At 36.6% G+C, this 20,068-nt stretch overlaps 1 protein-coding gene and 2 long non-coding RNA genes across 11 annotated transcripts in view; 1 reads left to right on the forward strand and 2 right to left on the reverse strand.

The window, feature by feature from the left end:
- The window catches only part of LOC113060473 (stAR-related lipid transfer protein 9-like), a 36,920-nt gene extending 26,893 nt beyond the window's left edge, over positions 1-10,027 (reverse strand). Inside the window, exons 1-3 of one of the 2 annotated variants that reach the window (XM_026229406.1) lie at positions 9,707-10,027; positions 5,960-6,029; positions 3,838-3,966 (exon numbers count right to left, since the gene is read on the reverse strand). In XM_026229406.1, the coding sequence (XP_026085191.1) occupies positions 3,838-3,966; positions 5,960-6,029; positions 9,707-9,753 (246 nt within the window). In that variant the 5' untranslated portion in view covers positions 9,754-10,027. The remainder of the gene's footprint in view (positions 1-3,837; positions 3,967-5,959; positions 6,030-9,706) is intronic. The other variant, XM_026229405.1, reaches the window with a different exon arrangement.
- On the forward strand, positions 7,111-13,717 carry LOC113060475 (uncharacterized). Its single transcript, XR_003278266.1, has 3 exons — positions 7,111-7,501; positions 13,052-13,143; positions 13,282-13,717. It is a non-coding gene; the product is annotated as an uncharacterized LOC113060475 (long non-coding RNA).
- LOC113060474 (uncharacterized) lies at positions 11,915-18,250 on the reverse strand. Of its 8 annotated transcripts, none has more exons than XR_003278259.1 (12): positions 18,023-18,250; positions 17,209-17,527; positions 16,841-16,919; positions 15,277-16,508; positions 15,111-15,165; positions 14,861-15,032; positions 14,689-14,790; positions 13,725-14,585; positions 13,246-13,356; positions 13,048-13,111; positions 12,803-12,946; positions 11,915-12,341 (listed from the first exon to the last, which is right to left on the reverse strand). It is a non-coding gene; the product is annotated as an uncharacterized LOC113060474 (long non-coding RNA). The 8 variants fall into 8 exon arrangements; XR_003278263.1 differs by having other exon boundaries at positions 13,725-13,855; positions 14,434-14,585; positions 14,861-15,165; XR_003278262.1 differs by having other exon boundaries at positions 13,725-14,342; positions 14,434-14,585; positions 14,861-15,165.
- Positions 18,251-20,068: the final 1,818 nt, after the last annotated feature.

Consider the following 20,068-nt stretch of genomic DNA (forward strand, 5'->3'; position numbering starts at 1 on the left):
AAATAAATAAATGCAAGAAATGCAAATGCAAAATTTTGAAGTAAAAAGACTGAAATAGTATTTCCTTTTAAAACATACTCTTGCATTCATTTTCACTCAAGAAATAGAAATTAACTTTGTGTGTTTTCAAAATATTGTTACTGATCTATTGAGAGCAATTCGTCCATGCATACAGGTGCTTCTCAATGAATTAGAATGTAAAGGAAAAGTTCATTTATTTCAGGAATTCAACTAAAATTGTGAAACTCATGTATTAAATAAATTAAACGCACACAGACTGAAGTAGTTTAAGTCTTTGGTTCTTTTCATTGTGATGATTTAGGCTCACATTTAACAAAAACCCACCAATGCACTATATCAACAAATTAGAATACTTTATAAGACCAATACAAAAAAAATACAAAAACATTTTTTGTGAATTGCTTGCCTTCTAGAAAGTATGTTCATTTACTGTACATGTACTCAATACTTGGTAGGGGCTTCCTTCTGCTTTAATTACTGCCTCAATTCAGCGTGGAATGGATGTGATCAGTTTGTGGCACTGCTGCGGTGGTCTGGAAGCACAGGTTTCTTTGACATTGATCTTAAGCTCGTATGCATTTTTTGGTCTCTTGTTTCTCATTTTCCTCTAGACAATAACCCACAGATTCTCTATGGGGTTCAGGTCTGGTGAGTTTGCTGGCCAATCAAGCACACCAACACCATGGTCATTTAACCAACTTTTGGTTATTTTAGCAGTGTGGGTAGGTGCCAAATTATGCTGGAAAATGAAATCAGCAACTTAAGCAACTTAGCCCAGGTAAGATGTCTCTGACGTTGTCTGTGGTACAGTAGTGGCTTAACAGGAGGAATACGATAACTGTATCCAAATTCCTTGACACTTCTGTGTGTTGTGGCTCTTCATGCCTTGACCCCAGCCTCAGTGCATTCCTTGGCAAGTTCTCTAAAATTCTTGAATCCAGTTTGCTTGACAATCCTCATAATTTTACGGTTCTCTCAGTTGGTTGTGCATCTATATCTTCCACACTTTTCGTTCCACTCAACTTTCTGTTAACATGCTTGGATACAGCACTCTGTGAACAGCCAGCTTATTGGCAATTCATTTTTGTGACTTACACTCCTTGTGAAGGATGTCAATGGTTGTCAGAAACCATTTTGAAGGCTAAGGAAACCTTTGCAGGTGTTAATTAGCTGATTGGCATGTCATCATATTCTAATTTGTTGAGATCGTGAATTGGTGGGTTTTTGTTAAATGCAAGCCAAAATCATCACAATCCTTGCAAGCCTCCATTTAGTCAACAACTGATTTGGTGAACTGGTTTCATTAAAAAGAACGAACTCAAAAAAAGGATTTGCTCACAAATGGTTGTTTTTTATTAACTAACAAAAGGGTAGATTGCACTGTTTTATAGCATTAAGAATGGTTTAGATCCCCTTAAATGCATTCAGGAAGTGATCCAAACTTGCCCTAAAAACAGCTGGCTTCCATTACCCAACTTTATCTATTCTGCTCAGAGGCCTGATTCACCTCTCCATCTTGTTCTCAGCCCTCTGTGTTCTGTTTTCTCTTTAGACATGGACATAAACAGATCCTCCAGAGACAACCAGCAATCTTTTAGCCACTAGAAAAAACAAAGTATATTCCCACATGCACAGAGAGTGTAGGGAGGGGCAGCTGGCTTCTTAAGGGAAGGAGAAGGAGCGGGGCTGGTTTCCCTCCACTGAGGCGTCTCTGGAGACCCCACAGGAAGGAGTCTCCAGTCTCATTCTGCTGCTTGAAGCCACAGAGAACAGCAGTTCACAGGAAGATCCAATTAAGAAACAACATGTGAGACTTCATGAGACTCTTTTCACTAAAAACCAATTAAACTATATTGGATGGAATGAGTCATACGTCAGCAACGTGTGTGTACTTAGGCTGAAGACTGCATGATGAATGAGCTGATGAAGAGAGCTGAACAGAGAAAAGCATTTATCCTGTCTGTAATGTGGTCAGCCATACTCTTGGAAAAATTTAGATGCTAACCAAAGTTTCATTCATTGACCCACAGTTACTGATACTACAGTAGAACTTGGGATCAGCTATTAATGTTATAAAAAAAAAAAAATCAAGTCTGTGTGAAATGAAATGACTGATTTGTGATAAATTAGATTTATTAATTCGATTTATTAGATTTACTAATTCGTTCCCTCAATGTACTAAAACGTGCACACGATTACTATTGCATTCCCTCGATTTACTATTTTGTTCAGTCGATTTATTAGTTGTGCACACGATTTAGCTAATCGAGGGAATGCAATAGTAAATCGAGGGAACGCAATAGTAATCGTGTGTACGTTTTAGTACACTGAGGGAACGAATTAGTAAATCGTGCACACAATTCCGCACTGAATGAAAAAAACTAAAGGGAATAATTTAAATGCACCTCCTCACCATCTCTAGCTCACAGCGAACTGCCGTTTGGAGGGAAATGGATCAAGGATACTGTCTGCACAGTCCAACTGACGTCAACATAGAAGAAACATCATCCCAGAGGGGAAGATAATTTTCAGATTTTGATTAAAGTTTATAGAGACAAAAAAAAAGATTTCCTGTAAATTAACTTGCATGGATGAATTGTTCACCATAAGACTAGTACAAAGTACTTCAGTTTTGACGCATAGTCCATTTTTATTTCATGTGGACTTCAAACTAAATGACGGGACAATTCTGAAAGCTTCTACAGTCGTTGATAGATTTTTGCGATATCAAAGAGGTAAATTTCTTTCTGACCAGACTTTGCTGCATGCCGCCCAAGGAATGCAAGCTCCAGGCTTGTGCCGTAAAGCTATGACTGGGCAAAATTGAAAGAGAGGAAGTGAGAGATGAGAAAGAAAAGTGCTGTGCAGACAAGGTCATCCTCTATGCGTGAGCCATCATAGCTCAGTCTTTCTTACAATTTGGACAAAGACACTCTGAAGGGAACACCAGGGCTTGACTGAAGATACACTGACTCTCTAAAAGATAAAGTTCACTTGTTTAAAACTTAACTTAACTTTGAGTACCATGTATGAGATCCATGGTTCTTGGTCTGAAGTTTGTAAGAACATTTTCCAGGTTTCTGGAGTTGTCCAACAGTTTTCATTTGGTTTCAGTGTTTGCCGTGTCAATGAATTCTCATTGTTTCAGTAATCCACTTCACACATCTGTATATTAAACATCAAATATGTTCTGATTGGCTGTAATTTTGTCCCTACAACTTTATCTATAACAACTGACATAACTGCAGCACACAAACTTATAATAAACAGAATGTTGTTGTGTTTGTATGGATGATAATATAGTTATTGTTATCATACTCGTTCTATGTGTAAACAGGCTTTTAAATCAATAATGAACTATAAGCATGTGAAAAAACGTGCAGCTAAGAAGTCAATTTTACAAAAACAATATGTTTTTTTAAAAAGAGCAGTAGAACTTTTACATTAAAAATATAGAAGGGTTAATTAATAGAAGGGTGTTAGTTAAGCCTTCACAACTACATTTGTGTACTTGTAGAAGAGTTTGTTTCTGGCCTTGTTCATCACCAACTTTGCACACCCACACACAGGTTAAAATAAACTCAATCTCAGATTAAGCAGGGAGGTAAAGACTGTCTTTAACAGAGATGATGTAATATCTTCTACTCTGAGCAGTGTTTTGATTCTGATGAGGGAGTATATTTCCTCAGACATTTTCCTAGTGGGTCAAAGGTTTTGATTACGCTATCATCCTTCACCAGACTCCACCCAGGACATAGGAGATAGACAAGATCATCAGCACAGATACACTTAACAGGCATGAGAGTGGAAGCTCACCTCCTCTTGTGATGCATAGTTGGGAGCCGCTGGATCCACGGACCAGTAACAGAAATCAAACCCAAACTCCATAAACTTCTCCCTAGAGCCAGCCAGACCCCCCGATCGCCCGTCCAAACGCCCTTCCAACTATACAGAGAAATAAAAAAAGATACATTGAAGATGTAATTTTCTGAAGAGTGGTGCTTCTTCGCTGCCACAGAGCTGTTCTGTGGTGCGTTTTTTGGCAAAATTCTTGGCACATCTCAGGATGTTTTGTTCAAACATAAGCTCCCACTCACATCGGACTACAAGAGCATGTTCAAACTCTTCAAAAATGGCCCAAAAATACAATATATATAATGGCAGTAAATGGTGGTCGAGATTTCGAAGGCCAAAAAAGTGTGTCCATCCATCATAAATGGTGCTCTAAGGGTTAATACCGTAACCGTAACCCTAACCCTTCTAAAGTGAAGTGATGAGTTTGTGTAAGAAAAATATTACAACTTTATAAACCGTAATCTGTCATACACACGTTAATGAAAGAGTGGTGTCCAGCGGATGACGTAGGACATGGGTGTAGCGTAAGCTCGGCTGTTTTTAGTGCATTGCTCTGTGCTTGCTACATGGAAGGTGAAATTCGTAACTATGAGCAGTAGTGACATTTAAAAACTTCGCTAAAACAAACCATTTTACATCGTATAACTAGTTACTGGCACCAGTGATACCATGTTTTCTGTTGAAATGATTGAAGACATTTTACATACTTCATAATCCGCCCCAGTTTTGTATTTGACCATTTTCTTATACAACACTCATAACAGCTGTTAACTCATTATGATTCTTTCTGATGAAGTGCTGCTACAAACTACATTAGACTTTATTGAGAAAAGTAATTTTCTATTTAGTCCATTTAATCAGTTACTGGGAGACCAGCCCTTTATATACCCAGTTTTTCCACTAATAATGTTACAGAACACTGATGTCAAGAAGCAAGGCTGTGTTGCATGTAGCCTATGGGCTAAAAAGCAACAGTTAGTAAATAGTTAGACTGGGAGACAAATTACATGAGCATCCGAGCATGACCTGACTGTCAGCATCGAGTTATTACCCAGATCTCAGCAAACAGCAATCATGTATATCTCTGGTCATTATTCGCCCAGTCAAACAGATCTTCATGAAGCAGCGTGTACATTTGGAGGAGCGTGCAGAAATATGCCTGGGTATTGCCAACTAGTCACTCAGACAATGTTACATTTGCAGCTTTGGTGTGTAATTATTTACACGTTGCAATCCCGCAGCTGCCTTAATGACCTTACAATATGGCCCACAGCTTTACTAATGAGACCTAACACTGCACTCAGCACCGTTATATTGAGGCTCGATAATAATACACAAAACCATATCAGATAATATGGCCAAGTTTTAATAGACATGGTTTCCCGAATCATTATGAAACACAAGCACTTTGTAAGCACTATTTTAATTCTATAGTGGGTCTTAGACACAGATTTCACATACATTCATTTGAAATAGAATTTTTAAAGTCTTTACTGCCATTTTTGATCAAATGAATGCCTCCTAGCTAAATAAAAGCATTAGTTTATTTTAAAAGAAAAACAATCTTACTGCTCTCAAACTTTTGAAAAATAGTATTTTATATATGCATATATATATTTTTGGCCTGCAGTGCCTGTAGACATCACCATACTATTTGGTCCAGAATCAGCAAACATCCCACTGATCAGGTTTTGAAGCTCTTAGTTTAGTGAAGAATGAGGTGTGGAATGATTTTAAAAGTGTAAAGTTTAGGTGTTTGGGGAATTCATGTGTAAAGAGGAAGGCGATAATGGCATGTTGCTTCTGCAATCAAATATGTTTATGTAGTTCATACGCGGCATAAATAAACAAGTGAGGAATCCAGCAGGAAGAGAATAATAACTCTAAACTTCCTGTTGCTGAGATACTGTGAGCAGCCTTTTAACCCTGACACCACCTCCTCTTTGAACTCTTAGAACCATGTCAACAACTACCAATTTCTTTGGCAATTTAAAAAAAGCCACTTTCTGGCACCATAAAAAAAAAATCATAAATAATTATAGATGTTAAATATGAACTAATATTCAAACAAAAATGGACCTACCTTCACATTTCGTACTCTCACCACTTTGTCTTCCAATTGGACAGCAAATCGCCCTCCATCCAGACTCTCTCTGTAGAACAAAAATAAACAGACTAATGTTCTAGACTCCACAATGCACTGCTAAGTAAACATATAGAGTACGGTTTTTATAAATTAGTGCCTTATTAAAAGTTTGTGACTGTTAAAACAAGCTAAAGGCTCATTCAGGACCGAACGTGTGAGAGTGTAGAATGTCATGTTCAGAATAACAAGTTAACAGGGTCAGAAATTAACCAAGGCTCGAGGGCAAAAGGCCATTTAAAGTGTCAAATTTGACCTAGTTATTTGAAATATGCAGGTAAAGAATGCTCACGTTGAAATGGATGAATTAACTCATTCCCCGCCATTGACGAGTTTTTACGGCTTTTCATGTTTTCACTGTTATACACTCGGGGGTGCTGTTACACACCTTCTGAACGAGTGCAAAACCTCCTGAACAACACATCAACAGGACAGAGAAACGAGCGATCTCTTATGTAAACATTTACATATGAAAAATAATGTGATCATCAGCAATAGACAGCATATAAATGAAAACGGCATAATGTTACGGAGTAAAATGTTGATCCAGGACGTGATATATGGCTGTGCAAGCTTTTGGAGGTATTGATGGAAGAGATTTACTGTATTTATCCTTTGATAATCGTACTGAATATTATCCAGATGTAGTTTTTGATAAAAATTTGATTTTCTCAACTTTTTATGAAACCTATCTATATTCAAGTGTTGATAAAAAAGAATGCTTTAAGCTATAATAAAACAGATTTTTTTTTTTTTTTTAAGTATAGGCTCTGATCTTTATTTTTTTGTATTGAATATTCAAATATTTATACAGCAAAATATACTGGAGGCCATCAAAGTTGAGTGAAAATCATCAAAATCACTGGCGGTGGCTGACAACGTTTTTAACGTTTGCTAACGGGGAAAGAGTTAAACTGATCAAATGTCACAATACATTTATAAAGTTACAAAGGATTCTATGATAAATAAATGCTGTTCTTTTAAACTTTCTATTTCTTTAAAGAATGCTGAAATTTTTACCCAATATAATAGAGTTTTTAATTGATATTTCACATTTTTGTTTTTATATTGCATGGTTTGGTTCGCTCTAGGTTAACCATAAACCTTCTAGAATCCTCAGAGGTGTGTTTATTTGGCTGTGATCATTTTCAGACAGGGCAGTGGAGTGAGAGGCCGGGGGTCTGGAGGATTCGTCTACACAGCTCTGCTGCGTCGCATGAGAAGAAGAAGGTCAGATTCAAATGAAAACAGACCTCTGAAAACTCCTCCATGAGCCGCACGGCTGGGCTGAAGCAGGTGTGTGTGTGAGCGTGCAGGATATGTGTGTCAGTGTGTGAGAGATCAGCGGCGACAGCTGTGCAGTCTCTCCAGTATCGGGTTTCAGATAAAACTGATGCAAGAGAACGAAATCATTACTGTGAACAAATCTGAACTCTGACAATGAGACGAGGCTGGGAAAGGTTTCATGAACTTCATTCTAAGGTATGTCATTTTTCAGTGTTAAAATATGTTTTCCTGTCCAGTTTAATGCGCACACACATAAAACTATCAAATGTATGTGGACTCTCACACCGTGGCTCTGAGGCACATTTTAATACACTTTCAACTTCTGGCTCAACCAATGGTGTGAGTTTGGGGCGGGACTACATGTTCGTTGTTGATGTCCGTTTTTATGGCAGTTCTGTATATTTGCACCAAAGATGATCAAACATTAGTGAGAATCAAGATGTTCAGGTCAACCCTGGGTTATGTGCTTAGCATTATAATTAATAATAAATCATACTTAAAATGAATTATTAAAATAATAATAATAATTATTATTATCATCATTATTAAACAATAATAATAATATAAAATTAAATTGGTTTTCCAAAAACATTATTATTATGTATAAACGTTGAAAACATTATTATTTTATTATTTTATTTTTTTGTGGAAAGCGTGATACACTACCATTCACAAGCTTTTTATTAAGTGAGAATGCATTAACTTGATCAAAAGTGACAGAAAGGACATTTAGAACATTATAAAATGATTCCGATTTCAAATAAATGCTGTTCTTTTCAACTTTTTTTTTCATCATAGAATAAATGTTTTACCCAAAGATATTGTCTCCAACATTTATAATAATTACAATTATTAATAAGTACCAATAATAACTGGCAAGTAATAAGCATGCAATTTTTTATGTATAGAAAAATGCTATATGCTTTAGGATGGGTTTACTATAGAAAACAGATACCGTACTACAAACAATTTTGGCACACCTCAGCAACCACACAGAAACATCCTAGAAACCACTCATAAGGCCCTAGTATCATGGCAGCAAGTTTTGCAAGGACAATTATATATCCCTTTTTTATTTTTCAGAAAGTGCTCAATATCAAGCTATTTTCCAGTTCTGTATAGTGCTGATAATGCAGCATATCTTACACACCTTTATGCGAGAGACTCATCTGCTGAATCCTGGGAGCTTGTTATGAGATTCTTAGCTTGTGTAGTTCCATGTGGGTCTGTTTCACTCAACCAGTGATGAATGGAGGCCCTAACCACAACTACAACAGCCTGCTTCGTCTGTCTGTGTGTGTCTGTGTGTGTGTGCTTTTGTCTAGAGATGGTGCTTTTATAACATAATCACTGGAAAGAGAAAAATAACCCTCATTATGAGGAAAACTAACTTGGATTTCTGTGTTATTCCCACACAATTCCTGCCATCTGCAGCAATTAGTATTAGTTTGTTTCCAGCAAAAAACTCTGAAGTCTGAAAGAAGATATATTATTTCAAGAATATGGCATTTGAAAAAAGCACAAAGTGCATAAAGTCACAAATTGATTATGCGCATACTCATAAAACCAACGGCTGCCTATTAAAAAGCCATCTTCATTTGAACAATAGAGACGGAAAGCCATGAAGGCATCCTTTGTGATGCACACTTCAGGGAGATTCTTTAAATGTCAAGGCTAGCAGCTACAGCCAAACACATGCACACAGCTTCTGCTGGAGTCATTGCCCCGTCCAGCACCCACATAAGTTACTCTAGTAATTTGGCTAATGCTGGAGGGTGGGGCAGTGGGCTCTCGTGGGGCAAACTCTGTGTTCGGATAGCTGGATAACCCCCTTTTTAAAAAGCTAAAGCAAACCACATCCATTAGATTTCACTGATGCAACATGCATAACGTACACAAATATGATATTAAAATTATGCAGTATCAGTACCAATGGAGAAAGGGGTTTTAAGGGAATTCAAGGAGATTTTGGAGATTATAGTACATTTACAGTGCACCGAACACAGTGTTGTTCAATAGAACTTCGCATGCACTGCTTATAACTGCATATATGCAATGCTTATCCACTATATATTTAATGCATGCTTATATTTTTCTCATATGCTATAATTATTTTTTTTTACCTCTATGCTGGCGTGTTAAAAGTTAAAATTACTTATATATTACATCATAAAGATATGCAATATGATGAGATGTGTAAAGAGCTCATGCAAAAGTTTTATTGATTGGCAGTTTATTTGTTTCAGTTGGCTGTCAGCAGCGCAGGTCTATTCCCAGACATAGCAACAGCACCAACAACTCAAGGCTGTTTATTCACTCCACATAACAGTATTCAGTAGTTTTTATCATGCGCTTTTAAAGTTAATTAATGCGATATAGATTAATTTAAGCTGATCGTACCTGGAGTTCAGCGGACGGACGCGAATCGCGACTTTCACGTTTGCCATTCGTTTGACACCGGGCGGAGGAGGGAAACGATGAATTGAAGTTCAGCTGCCCGTTAGAGTCCATTTAAATCCCTCCAGAGAACTGAATTCTCCCGAGAAGAGCGAGGAAACCTATAACAAGTTTCTCGGGTCATGTTACTGATACCGGCTAGACATTCACAGAGCACATCATTAAGCTGCGGTCACAGTTGAACTGCGCTGGAGCTTCCTGCCGTCTCTACTGGAGGAAAGGCTTTACGAATCCTGCTATGTCGAAGGATTGGCTCATGAATATTAAGATAGCAGCATGACGTCAGTTCCAACGGTACTTACTGATTACTGGACAAATCATATTTTGAATAAGGCGTGGCTCAAATATTAATTAGGATTTGCACTGGTTGCGAAGCAACGTCTATATATCTTTAATATTCATGAGCCACGCCAACTTTGAAAAAAAAAAAAAAAAAAAAAACGCGTTAACGTTACTACAATCCCTTATACGCTAATTTTCTAATTTTTTTCTACAACTTATTAATACTTTAATTCAGCAAGGACGCGTTAAATTGGTTACAAATTACAGACATGACTGTTTCCACAAAATTAATTCTTTCTTTTCAGTAATTCAGTAATTTCTTAAGCATTAATATTGTCTGTAAAAATGTCCCTGATGTAATTCATTTCCTTAATTAATTTTCATTTTAAAATTGGCTCATGAATATTCATTTCCTTAATTAATTTTCATTTTAAAATGGTCCATTCCCACGAAATTTGTCAGAAGTGCAGTCTTGGACTTCTGCTGAGCTACATGAAAGAACACGAGATAAACTTACTTGACACATTCAAAAAATTACATTTTATTACATTAGATAGGTTTAGCATTAAAACACTGTCCAACATAAACAAAGTGCACCATGGCCGCGGGAAGTGGGGGTGCTGCAGCACCCCCTAGTGACGAGAGGGAGATAAAAAAAAATGTAGGCCTATTAAAATATTTTGCACAATTTATAAATTCCTTATGAATATTTTAGAAAATGATTTTGACACACGTAGGCTATTACGTATATATTTTGGATTTTAATTTCATATTTTGAGGCCTAATCAACACAGGTTCGGAAGTTACGTTGTCAACGTCAGGCAGGCAGGTTTGGGTCGCCGAGTAACGAGGTTTCCCGCTCGTTCCATGCAGTTTCTTTTACTGTCTATGGTTCCATGCAGAATACATCCATCTTTATATAATACAAGCGCACCTCGACATTTGGACACCTGTAACCAGGGCACCCCGCCTGCATGTAGCTCAGGTAAGAGCATTGTGCTGCCGCGTTTGTAAAATTTATTTTTTTGGCAACAAGTGTGGGATCAGCTTTGACTAGCGAAGCAATTGTAAGTAGTAACGTTACACTATAGTATTTTTGTAAGGTGGTGGGGATGGAGATGGAGAGTATTATTTCGTTCGTGTGTTCTTTGCGTAACGTTAATGGTTGTGGAGAACTGTTAAATAACGTTTAAATAGTCTGAGATTATTTCCTTTTTGTTTGTGTAAAAAGGTTGGAGATGGAGACAGAAAGCTTTATACTGTGCGTGTGTTCTTTGCGTAATGGATGTGGAGAACTGTTCAAAAAACAAATTGCTTAAATAGTCAGAGATTATTTCCTTCTGGTGTGCGTAAAAAGATTTTGGAGTTAATAGAGTTGCGTGTGAAATAAACGTGCAGTGACTCAAGCCAGCTGACCAAATCGATTGCATTGTTTTAGCGTTATTGTGAAGTTTGATTAATATTATATTTTGTTGTAATATTATTTGTTGTATCTAAATAAGTTGCATGTATGTATAGGCTATCTGAAATTGTAATGAAAGTAATTATTTCGTTTTCTTTCGATTATTAAACTATTATTTCTGATTCTGCTTCAGATTAATAACGCATTGCGCATATCTGAGAACTGATGTATGTGTGTTTCAGACCCTGGCTGGCTGTGCACTGTAGTGTATATGACAATAAAGTAGTGAATCTCAATGTATTTATTTTTAAAATGTATTTTAAATAGGCCTATAGGCTCATAGGTTTTTTGTCAAAAAAAAAAAAAAAAAAATCACAGCACCCCCTGTTCAAAATTACTTCCCGCGGCCCTGAAGTGCACATTTTCCGCAAATATATATATAAATATATATACTAAATACCTACAAACAATCATACTCAACAACAAACAAGCAGAGAAACATTTACACAGACTTAAAACAAATAAATAACACAGTGAATGGTCTTTAGCCTGCTCTACTATGAGGCAGTATAAGTGAAAACTGGAAACGCCCTGCTAAAATGTGTTTTAAAGGTTTATAAACTGTCAATAACAATCTTATCAACTCAGCATTCTTATGCAGCAAATATTCTCTTGCAACTAACAATAAATAAGACTTTAAAATATTTTTTCAATCATATATATTGTAGGTTTGAACATTCATTCTTTCGTTCAAACATGCATCACTTGTTGCTGTGAATACAATAGTGTTTTTATATTTGTAATGTAGGTTCGTGCGTCCCCCTTGTGCTCATTGAGAGACCTGCAGTATGTCCATGTGGCCAGAGAGAGCTGCTGAAACATCTCTACAGACTCCTACAAGAGCAAATGAGAAAAGCTATGATACAGTGATCTGTAAGAACTCCAGGATCAGAATGTAATGTTTTGCTATCTCTAAAACACATCATATTTGAAACAATATCCTCCGGCCAAAAAATGCTGACAACTTTGGCCAGTTGGTGCCCACTTCCCCCTCTCCTAAAAAATACCCCTCTTTATTAACTGTCTTATCAGGAACAGGTAGTCAGTCCTCTGTAATAGTTAAGGACAAAGCACTGTTTAATCACCAGTGTTGTTAAAACTGAAATAAAATCTATATAGACATGAGTACAAATTAATAAAAATGATAAAAGCACATTACACAATTACTAAAACTTAAGCTACAATGAAAGTGAACAGTGAAAATACAAATGTTAAATATTAAATATTAAATATTCTAACAGGAAATAAATAATACTAAAATAACACTTCAATCACAAAAATATACAGCAATATACCCACAAACTGCACACAGGATAAGGATGCAACATAAGGTGCAGAGGTGGAGAGGGACTCCGAGCTCACAAAACTAGAAACTTTTCAAGAAGCGCAGGTCTCCTGTTACCCTCAGCTGAGGACACTAATGGAAGCTCCCCCGGATTCTGCACATTTAAGCAAACCCAAACAGAAACAATAGGATATTAATCACTCTCAGAATTGATTTCATGTACTGTTATCAATTTCCCATTAATTGCTTTCTCACCAAGTTTGCAGGCCAACTAAACAGTACAACACAACAACATTGGCTCAACCACGGGAGAGAGAAGCTAGCAACGGACCAGGAAAAATGAGAGAATGTGTAAGTAAACAATTAAAATAAAGTATTAAACACTAAATGATGTGGATTATAAAGTTTTGAATCAAGTACGCTGAAAGGTATGAGGTATGGGGTTCTGATTACTTTTCTGCATCCAAGTGCTTGTCCCACTCTGTCTAGGAAAGACTCAATCTGATGAAGACTGAAAACCTGCTCATCAGATCTGAGTCCTACAGCAACACTCAGAACCTGAAACTGAGACAACATGGTTTATGATCTGACTCGTTCATATTTGAAAATTAGCCTAAATTACCATAGGTTTGCTCACTGCTTTATTTTAACAGCCTGTTGTATTATTAGAAGACAGACAGATTATATCATTTTAAATAACTTTAGTTTTAATTAACAGTAACATCTGATGTTGTCCAACCGACAAAAAAAAATTGTTTTGCAAGTTTAATTAATTGTGTTAACTGTGTTTGATTTCAGCAATTTTGTCGATGTCTGTTTTTCTCACCATTAAATTATATTTTGTAAATTTTATTTGCTATCCCCCAGTCTTCAATGAGTTCTGTTTGAACTCATTTGCACAACTTTTCTGACACACAATTAGCAATAAACACCTTTATTTCAATCATGACTTCTGATCCCTGTGGAACTTTATGGGTGCAGTCTGAAACACAAGAGGACCCAGCACTAAGCCCTGAGGTACTCCTCTGGACCTGCTAAATCCTGCTCAATCCCTTGCTCTCGTCTGCATCCAAACAGAAGAATGAGGGCATACTATTCATCATCCTGTCAAACGCACTCTTACACTCCCTCTTCAGCAGTGCTGAGGGATAAATTCAAACATGAATATTTCAGATCCTTATTTTTTTTTAAAACATGCTACAAAATTAATAATGAAGCATTTGCCATTTTAAAACTTTACTAAAATTAGGCTTCACTACTTGTGATGTTGGAGGAGAGCCAGCTGCAAGCCTTTTCTGTAGCCAAACGAGTTGTGATACTGTCAGCGGTGGTCAGGACTTAAACCACACCACGAAATATTAATTATATCGCAAAGTAAATAAATGAACTTGATAGTATTACTGTACAACATTGTACACTCAAGACAAACACTGTGTTTGAGCATTTCTCTCTTGTACAACAGGGTTTTAAATGGATTGAATTGATGAAAAGTGACTGTTTTACTCACAGATCATCTGATATCTCCAGGGGCATTCTCACTGCAAAACCTACTGTATCACGACAGGATGTGACCGAGGAGAACTAGTCCAAAACATGTCCATAAACATGATGTATATAAAATAAGAGAAGAGAGTTGCTGACCTGGTTGCTCTCTCTAGAGCCTGCATGCCTGCGTCACACAGCTCAGCGGAGATAGAATTGTTTAGCTTGGCCGTGTTTTGACATCATCCTAAACCAAACCATCTCTGAGAGTTTTCTCCCCAACCTTCACAAGCTCCAACACAAGCATAGCCCTACCACACACAGAGTTAGGAAAATATGAAATGATGAAAACATGTTAATTGATTTACATTGCAGAAAAAGACAAGAAAACGCACTAAATGGGGGGAGACTGACTTGATGTGTTTGACGCAGTTGGAACCGACTCTCAGCAACAAACTCTACAGTCCGTCTGAGAGATGGAGGCTGGTTGTGAAAGAAGGCCTGTTCCAGGTCAACCTATGTTAAAACACATGGACGATATACCCACAATTTTTCAACATATGGATGGTATTTGCTGGCAGCGTACCTGAAGTTTCTGTTGTGAACGGGTGGTGGAAGGTCCCCTCAGTTCTGCAGGTGTGGGGGTGATCTTGTGAATTAAGCCTCTACTCTTGGATGTACTACCAGCCACAAATCAGCAAGATGTTCAGGAAACTCCCTTGCCCCAAAAAGAATTACGTAAAGATACCTCCATCATCCTGGAATTTATTCCAACCGAAGCTTATTAAAATACATTATTTAAAGGCATATTTTTTTTCCAAACAGTTCACTTTCACCTAAATATGGACACCAAGTACAGATAATCTGTTGGTCCACTAATGGGCGGGTGTCCTGAAAAGTAAATATACAGTTTTAGACACATTGTGAATAAAATATAAACACTTCTTTCCCTAAAGGAAAAGGTTAAATGTATCAAGGGCAAAAAATAAGTGATCCACTTACCAGCCCCTGTAATATCCTCCAGTTCCTTAACTTCTTCCATTAGATCTGTGCTGAAGAAGAGATCTTCAGGAAAGATAGGGATAAAAGAGGGACAGTAATAGAAAGATTTGACAGGCTCATAACCCATCTCTTTGTCCAGGCTGCACAATTTGGTCAACTGTGATATGATAAATAATTATTAGGGGTTAAACAGATCACACGGACCAGGCACCATGGTTCAGCATGCATGTGATCTGTGGATTAATAAGACAGTTTTACCATAATAGCATTAAGAAAGTGTACCATTTGTATGTATTTACACACTCGAGTGATTTTAAACCATTCCAGCGCAAGAACAAGTTATTTATACATTTGTTCTGTTATATATATCTATGCTTGTGATTTGTGTATTTGTTTTTTACTGGCTGTTCACTTGTCTTTAAATTAAATTAAATTACATTTAAATTTATGCATTTAGCAGATGCTCTATGTGTTCCCCGGCAACTTGTCTTTAATTGTACTGGGTCTTTCTAGTTAGGTTAGTAGCTTTTCCGGTGGTATCAAAGAAGTACTTCGCTTTAAGTAAAAAACGGAAAGCAAAATTACACAGAATTTTTTTTTCTTGCTGATCCATAAAACCGTGATATGATCCGAACAGTGAGTTTTGTGGTCAGTTGAACCACTTTCTTTCACTTAATAATGCATTAAAAAACTGCTCTCATCTTCAACAGTGTGTAAAAAATACAAAATAGATTATTTGCATGTGCTTTAACAAGCCTTGCCTGTTAAATATTTAATTTGTGTGTTGTTCTGATGTGCCCTTTTTCTGAGCACATACACCTGAAGCGTGCATACACTAAAATCCTGTCAAACAGCTAATGACTACTGACTGGACTAAGTTATCTTTTACATCTGAATGTGCTAATACAGTCAGAAACACACAAGGTTTACATATAAACACAGGTGGTTATGCTTATGTCTAAAGTGAAAGTAAACAGTTGAGAGAAAAACACACATCCAGCACTGGAGAACTCTGACAATACACATATATAAAACAAATTAGGTTGTGAAAATGTGTGTTTTCTAGGCAAAATAAAATCTTGACTTTATACATTGCAGACATTGCTTCTAAGCATGTCTCTTGGTGGCAGCTCAGAGGTTTGGTAAGGCAGGAAAGAGATGAAGCCCAAAAACTTGGCCAGAAGTCGAGCTGTCTGCTCCATGTCACCTGTTCTCCTCTCCCCGGCTGACAGCTAGTATAAAGATGACAGGAATTAGACTTAACCTTAAAGACCCATGAAATCAAAATTAACATTTTGACTTTATTATTAGCTTTGAGGCCATCCATATGTTACTGTACGTACTCTTACCAGATGACAAAAATCTGCCATAATCTGCTAGGTATACAATAGAGTTTAGGAGTTAAGAAATTCTTATTTTATAAGCAAGTATGCATTGAAATTGATTAAAATTGACAGTACAAACACATTCATAAAGTTATAAAAGATTTCTGTGTCAAATAAAATTATGTCCTTTTAAATTTTCTATTCATCAAAGAATCCTGGAAGGAAAAAAAAAACCTCACTCAAACTGATTCTCCAACACCCTCACAGAAAAATACACACAGTTGTGGACATTTCCCAGGTTAGCTTTCTCCAGCACATCTACAAGACCATAAATGAACAGCACACAGATCAAATTCATCATCCTAGACCTTAGTCAGTGAGGCGTAACAGTGTAACTGATCATAAATGTTATAAAATGTAGCTTTCAGAACAGAATATTATATGAGCAATGCATTTTTAAAGCTGTACTCTCCTGCTGACAGCAGGATTATGAAGCGACTCCTCTTTATGACATTTCATCAGCATGATTTAACATGTAAGTGCAGTCAAAAAGTTTAACAGATTAAATAAGTATTAAATTACTGACATAGTGTGCAATCAAACTCACCTGGGCTGTCTTCACAGACACTGATTCCTCCCTCCGCAGACTCGGAGACAGACATGCCACGAGATGTCAGGAGCTGCAGCACGAAGAACAGCTCCAGGAACTCGACTAGTGCTGTGTGGACACTGAACTGATGTGGATCTGTTGCTTCTCTGGTCATAAGAGCCCTGAGTCCTGACAGATCTGGAGGTGCTGGGGTCTTGGCAGGTGTGGTGGGGCCATGGGTCAAAGTCTGGCTGCTCTGATCCCGCAAAAAATTCAATAGGAAAGGCACAAAATCCTCTTTGCTGAACTTGAATGGAAGGTTGTGGGATTCATAAATCTGCCAAGACAAAAAGAAGTATCAAAGTTAAGTTATGATCCAAGACACTGACTACATTTGATTGAAACTGAGCCAAAAAAATTTAAATTAAAATTAATTTTAGTTATTGAATCATTTACATTACATTATCTGGAAAAACAATTAATTTCTCAGAAAAAAAAAAACTATTTCGGACTAAATAAAACATCCAGCATAAATAATATGAATTTTATTTCGATTTTAATATGCACAACATTTTATCAGTAATCTTTAACTGGAATTAAAACATTTTCAGTAACTTAAATGTTGAAATAAAACAAAAACTAAAGATAGAATAACATTTAAATGAAAAAAAATATTCAAAATATTAATAAATACTATGATATTAAAACTATCAAAAATTCGTAAATTGTACTACTCACAATCAGAACAAATATAAAAACTTGATAGGTGTCATGTATGAAATATGTAACGTTACATCCCCCAAAAGGTGTTTTGTTTTTTTCCTTTTTTTACCAAAAATAAACTTGTTGATGACGTTCCCACTTGAAGATGTTCTGTGGCGTTACGTTATCGGCTAAATGTACATTTAATTTAGCTTTAAAAATAAAACTGTAAACATCAAAACTTCAAATAAATCGACTTCTTAATGTGTTTGCTAACGTAGCTTTAGTTGAGCTGACTGAATTTTAGGAAAATAAGCATCTTCCATTTCGCTGCGTGAAGTGACGTCTCGCGCTTTGATCAGAGGATCAGACTCAGAGCAGGGTCTCGCTCAGCAACGAGTCCAAAAGAGGAGGAGCAAGAGATTGACGTGCCTCTTACCAGGGCCGGGATTGGCTGAGCGCTGCAGCGCGCGCAATCCTCACCAAACTGATTAACATTCCCAAAACTTCAAAATAAAAGTTCGTAGTACACTTGCGGTCGTACCTTACATTTCATTATTGAGTAAAACTGTTAAAAAAGAACGTAGAGAAATTATAAAATGTTTGTTTTATTTCGATAGAATTTAGTTTTGTGATACAAATTACATGTTTTCTAACCACTAGCTACACTCAGACACATATAGTATAAAGATGCAGATTTAACCTTTTAATTTGTTCTGTAAAAACGTTTGTAACTCTTTTAAAAAAGGTTCTAAGTGTTTTTTTTAGATTTTTAAGGCTGATGTGCCCTACAGAACAAACACAGGGCCATATTTAATTCTCGACTGGTAACTCATAATTTCATTGTATTGAATGTATCATGAAATAACCTGTCCTCATCTAACCTCATTTTCATTTGCAAACAAATAAATAGCCTAAATAATATTGTGGTGTTTGCTCTGAATAAGATCCATGAATCATCATTGAATAGAGCTGTTCAGTCATGAGGTCAATTTACCTAAGTCTAAAACACTAGTTTGCCATGGGATCCTCCTCTGGGAAATTAGGTTTAGCCTATATGTGCAAAACCAGTTCTGAGGACAAGAGACACGAGATTTTCAAGTTTCATTTTAAAATATCTATGACAAACTGTATTTAGCAAGTTGGTAGCAACCCACACTTTAGATAATAATAATAAAAACACTGTGACTGTAATTTAAGTTGTCCTGACATACTCCAGTAATGTGCTATTTTTTTTTTATGAAACTGTTGCTCTAAAACTTATAAACAGTAAAAGTGTTTAAAAGTGTTACTTCTCTTGGAGTTAATTTTCACTCTATCATGACTCACAAGTGGTAATTCTCTTCTGGGTTTTAGCACTACTCTGAACAGTTTTATGTGCTGCAGTAAATCCAGAAAAATGCTGTTACCTGTGTTGGTCCCTACTTATTTGTCTAGAAATTTTATTAAGACACTATATTGTGAGCAAACAATATATAACGAGCAGCTTGTGTAGTAAACAAAAAAGAATGAGACAATTACTAGCACAGCTCTCTCTATGGAAAACTGGAAACCTTATATAGATAGACCCATGCAGACCATGGAAAAACATAGGACTAATCTTAATAAGCTCTGCTTGTTTGCACTGCATGCACAGGCTTGCCTTCCTTGTGTTTATCAGCCTATTTGGCTACAACTTCTTGTCTCTATGTGTAAACATCCAAATCAATTCGTTTAGGAAATATTTACATGGTAAACTCTATAACTGTGTGGGTAGTTTACAATAAATACAGGGAGTTTACTGGGTGTTTCCTAGGAATGCACTAGAAAAGAAGTAAAGTTATTATAATAGAACATAAAAGAAGTGCAGGTAACAGGCCTTTGATTGTCCAAATGAGGACACGGCTTCCCTTCACCCGTCAGAAATATACTCTTTTCTCTCAGTGCAGCCTGAGCCTCAGTCATCCTTTACCAGCTACTGAACTGTATGCACATAATGCACACTTTCAACTCACTTATCTAATACACAATAGAGTGGAAATAGTGACTGAAGGTCAAGTGCACTCATTACATTACAGTATATTCCAAGACAATTAGCTAATACACTGCTAATCTGTCTTGCTCCTTAAAGGGATAGTTCAAATATAAAAATTTCTGTAATAATTTTCTCACCCTCCACTTGTTCCAAACTTTTGCT

The sequence above is a fragment of the Carassius auratus genome, chromosome 42, assembly GCF_003368295.1.
Source record: "Carassius auratus strain Wakin chromosome 42, ASM336829v1, whole genome shotgun sequence".
Lineage (NCBI taxonomy): Eukaryota > Metazoa > Chordata > Actinopteri > Cypriniformes > Cyprinidae > Carassius > Carassius auratus.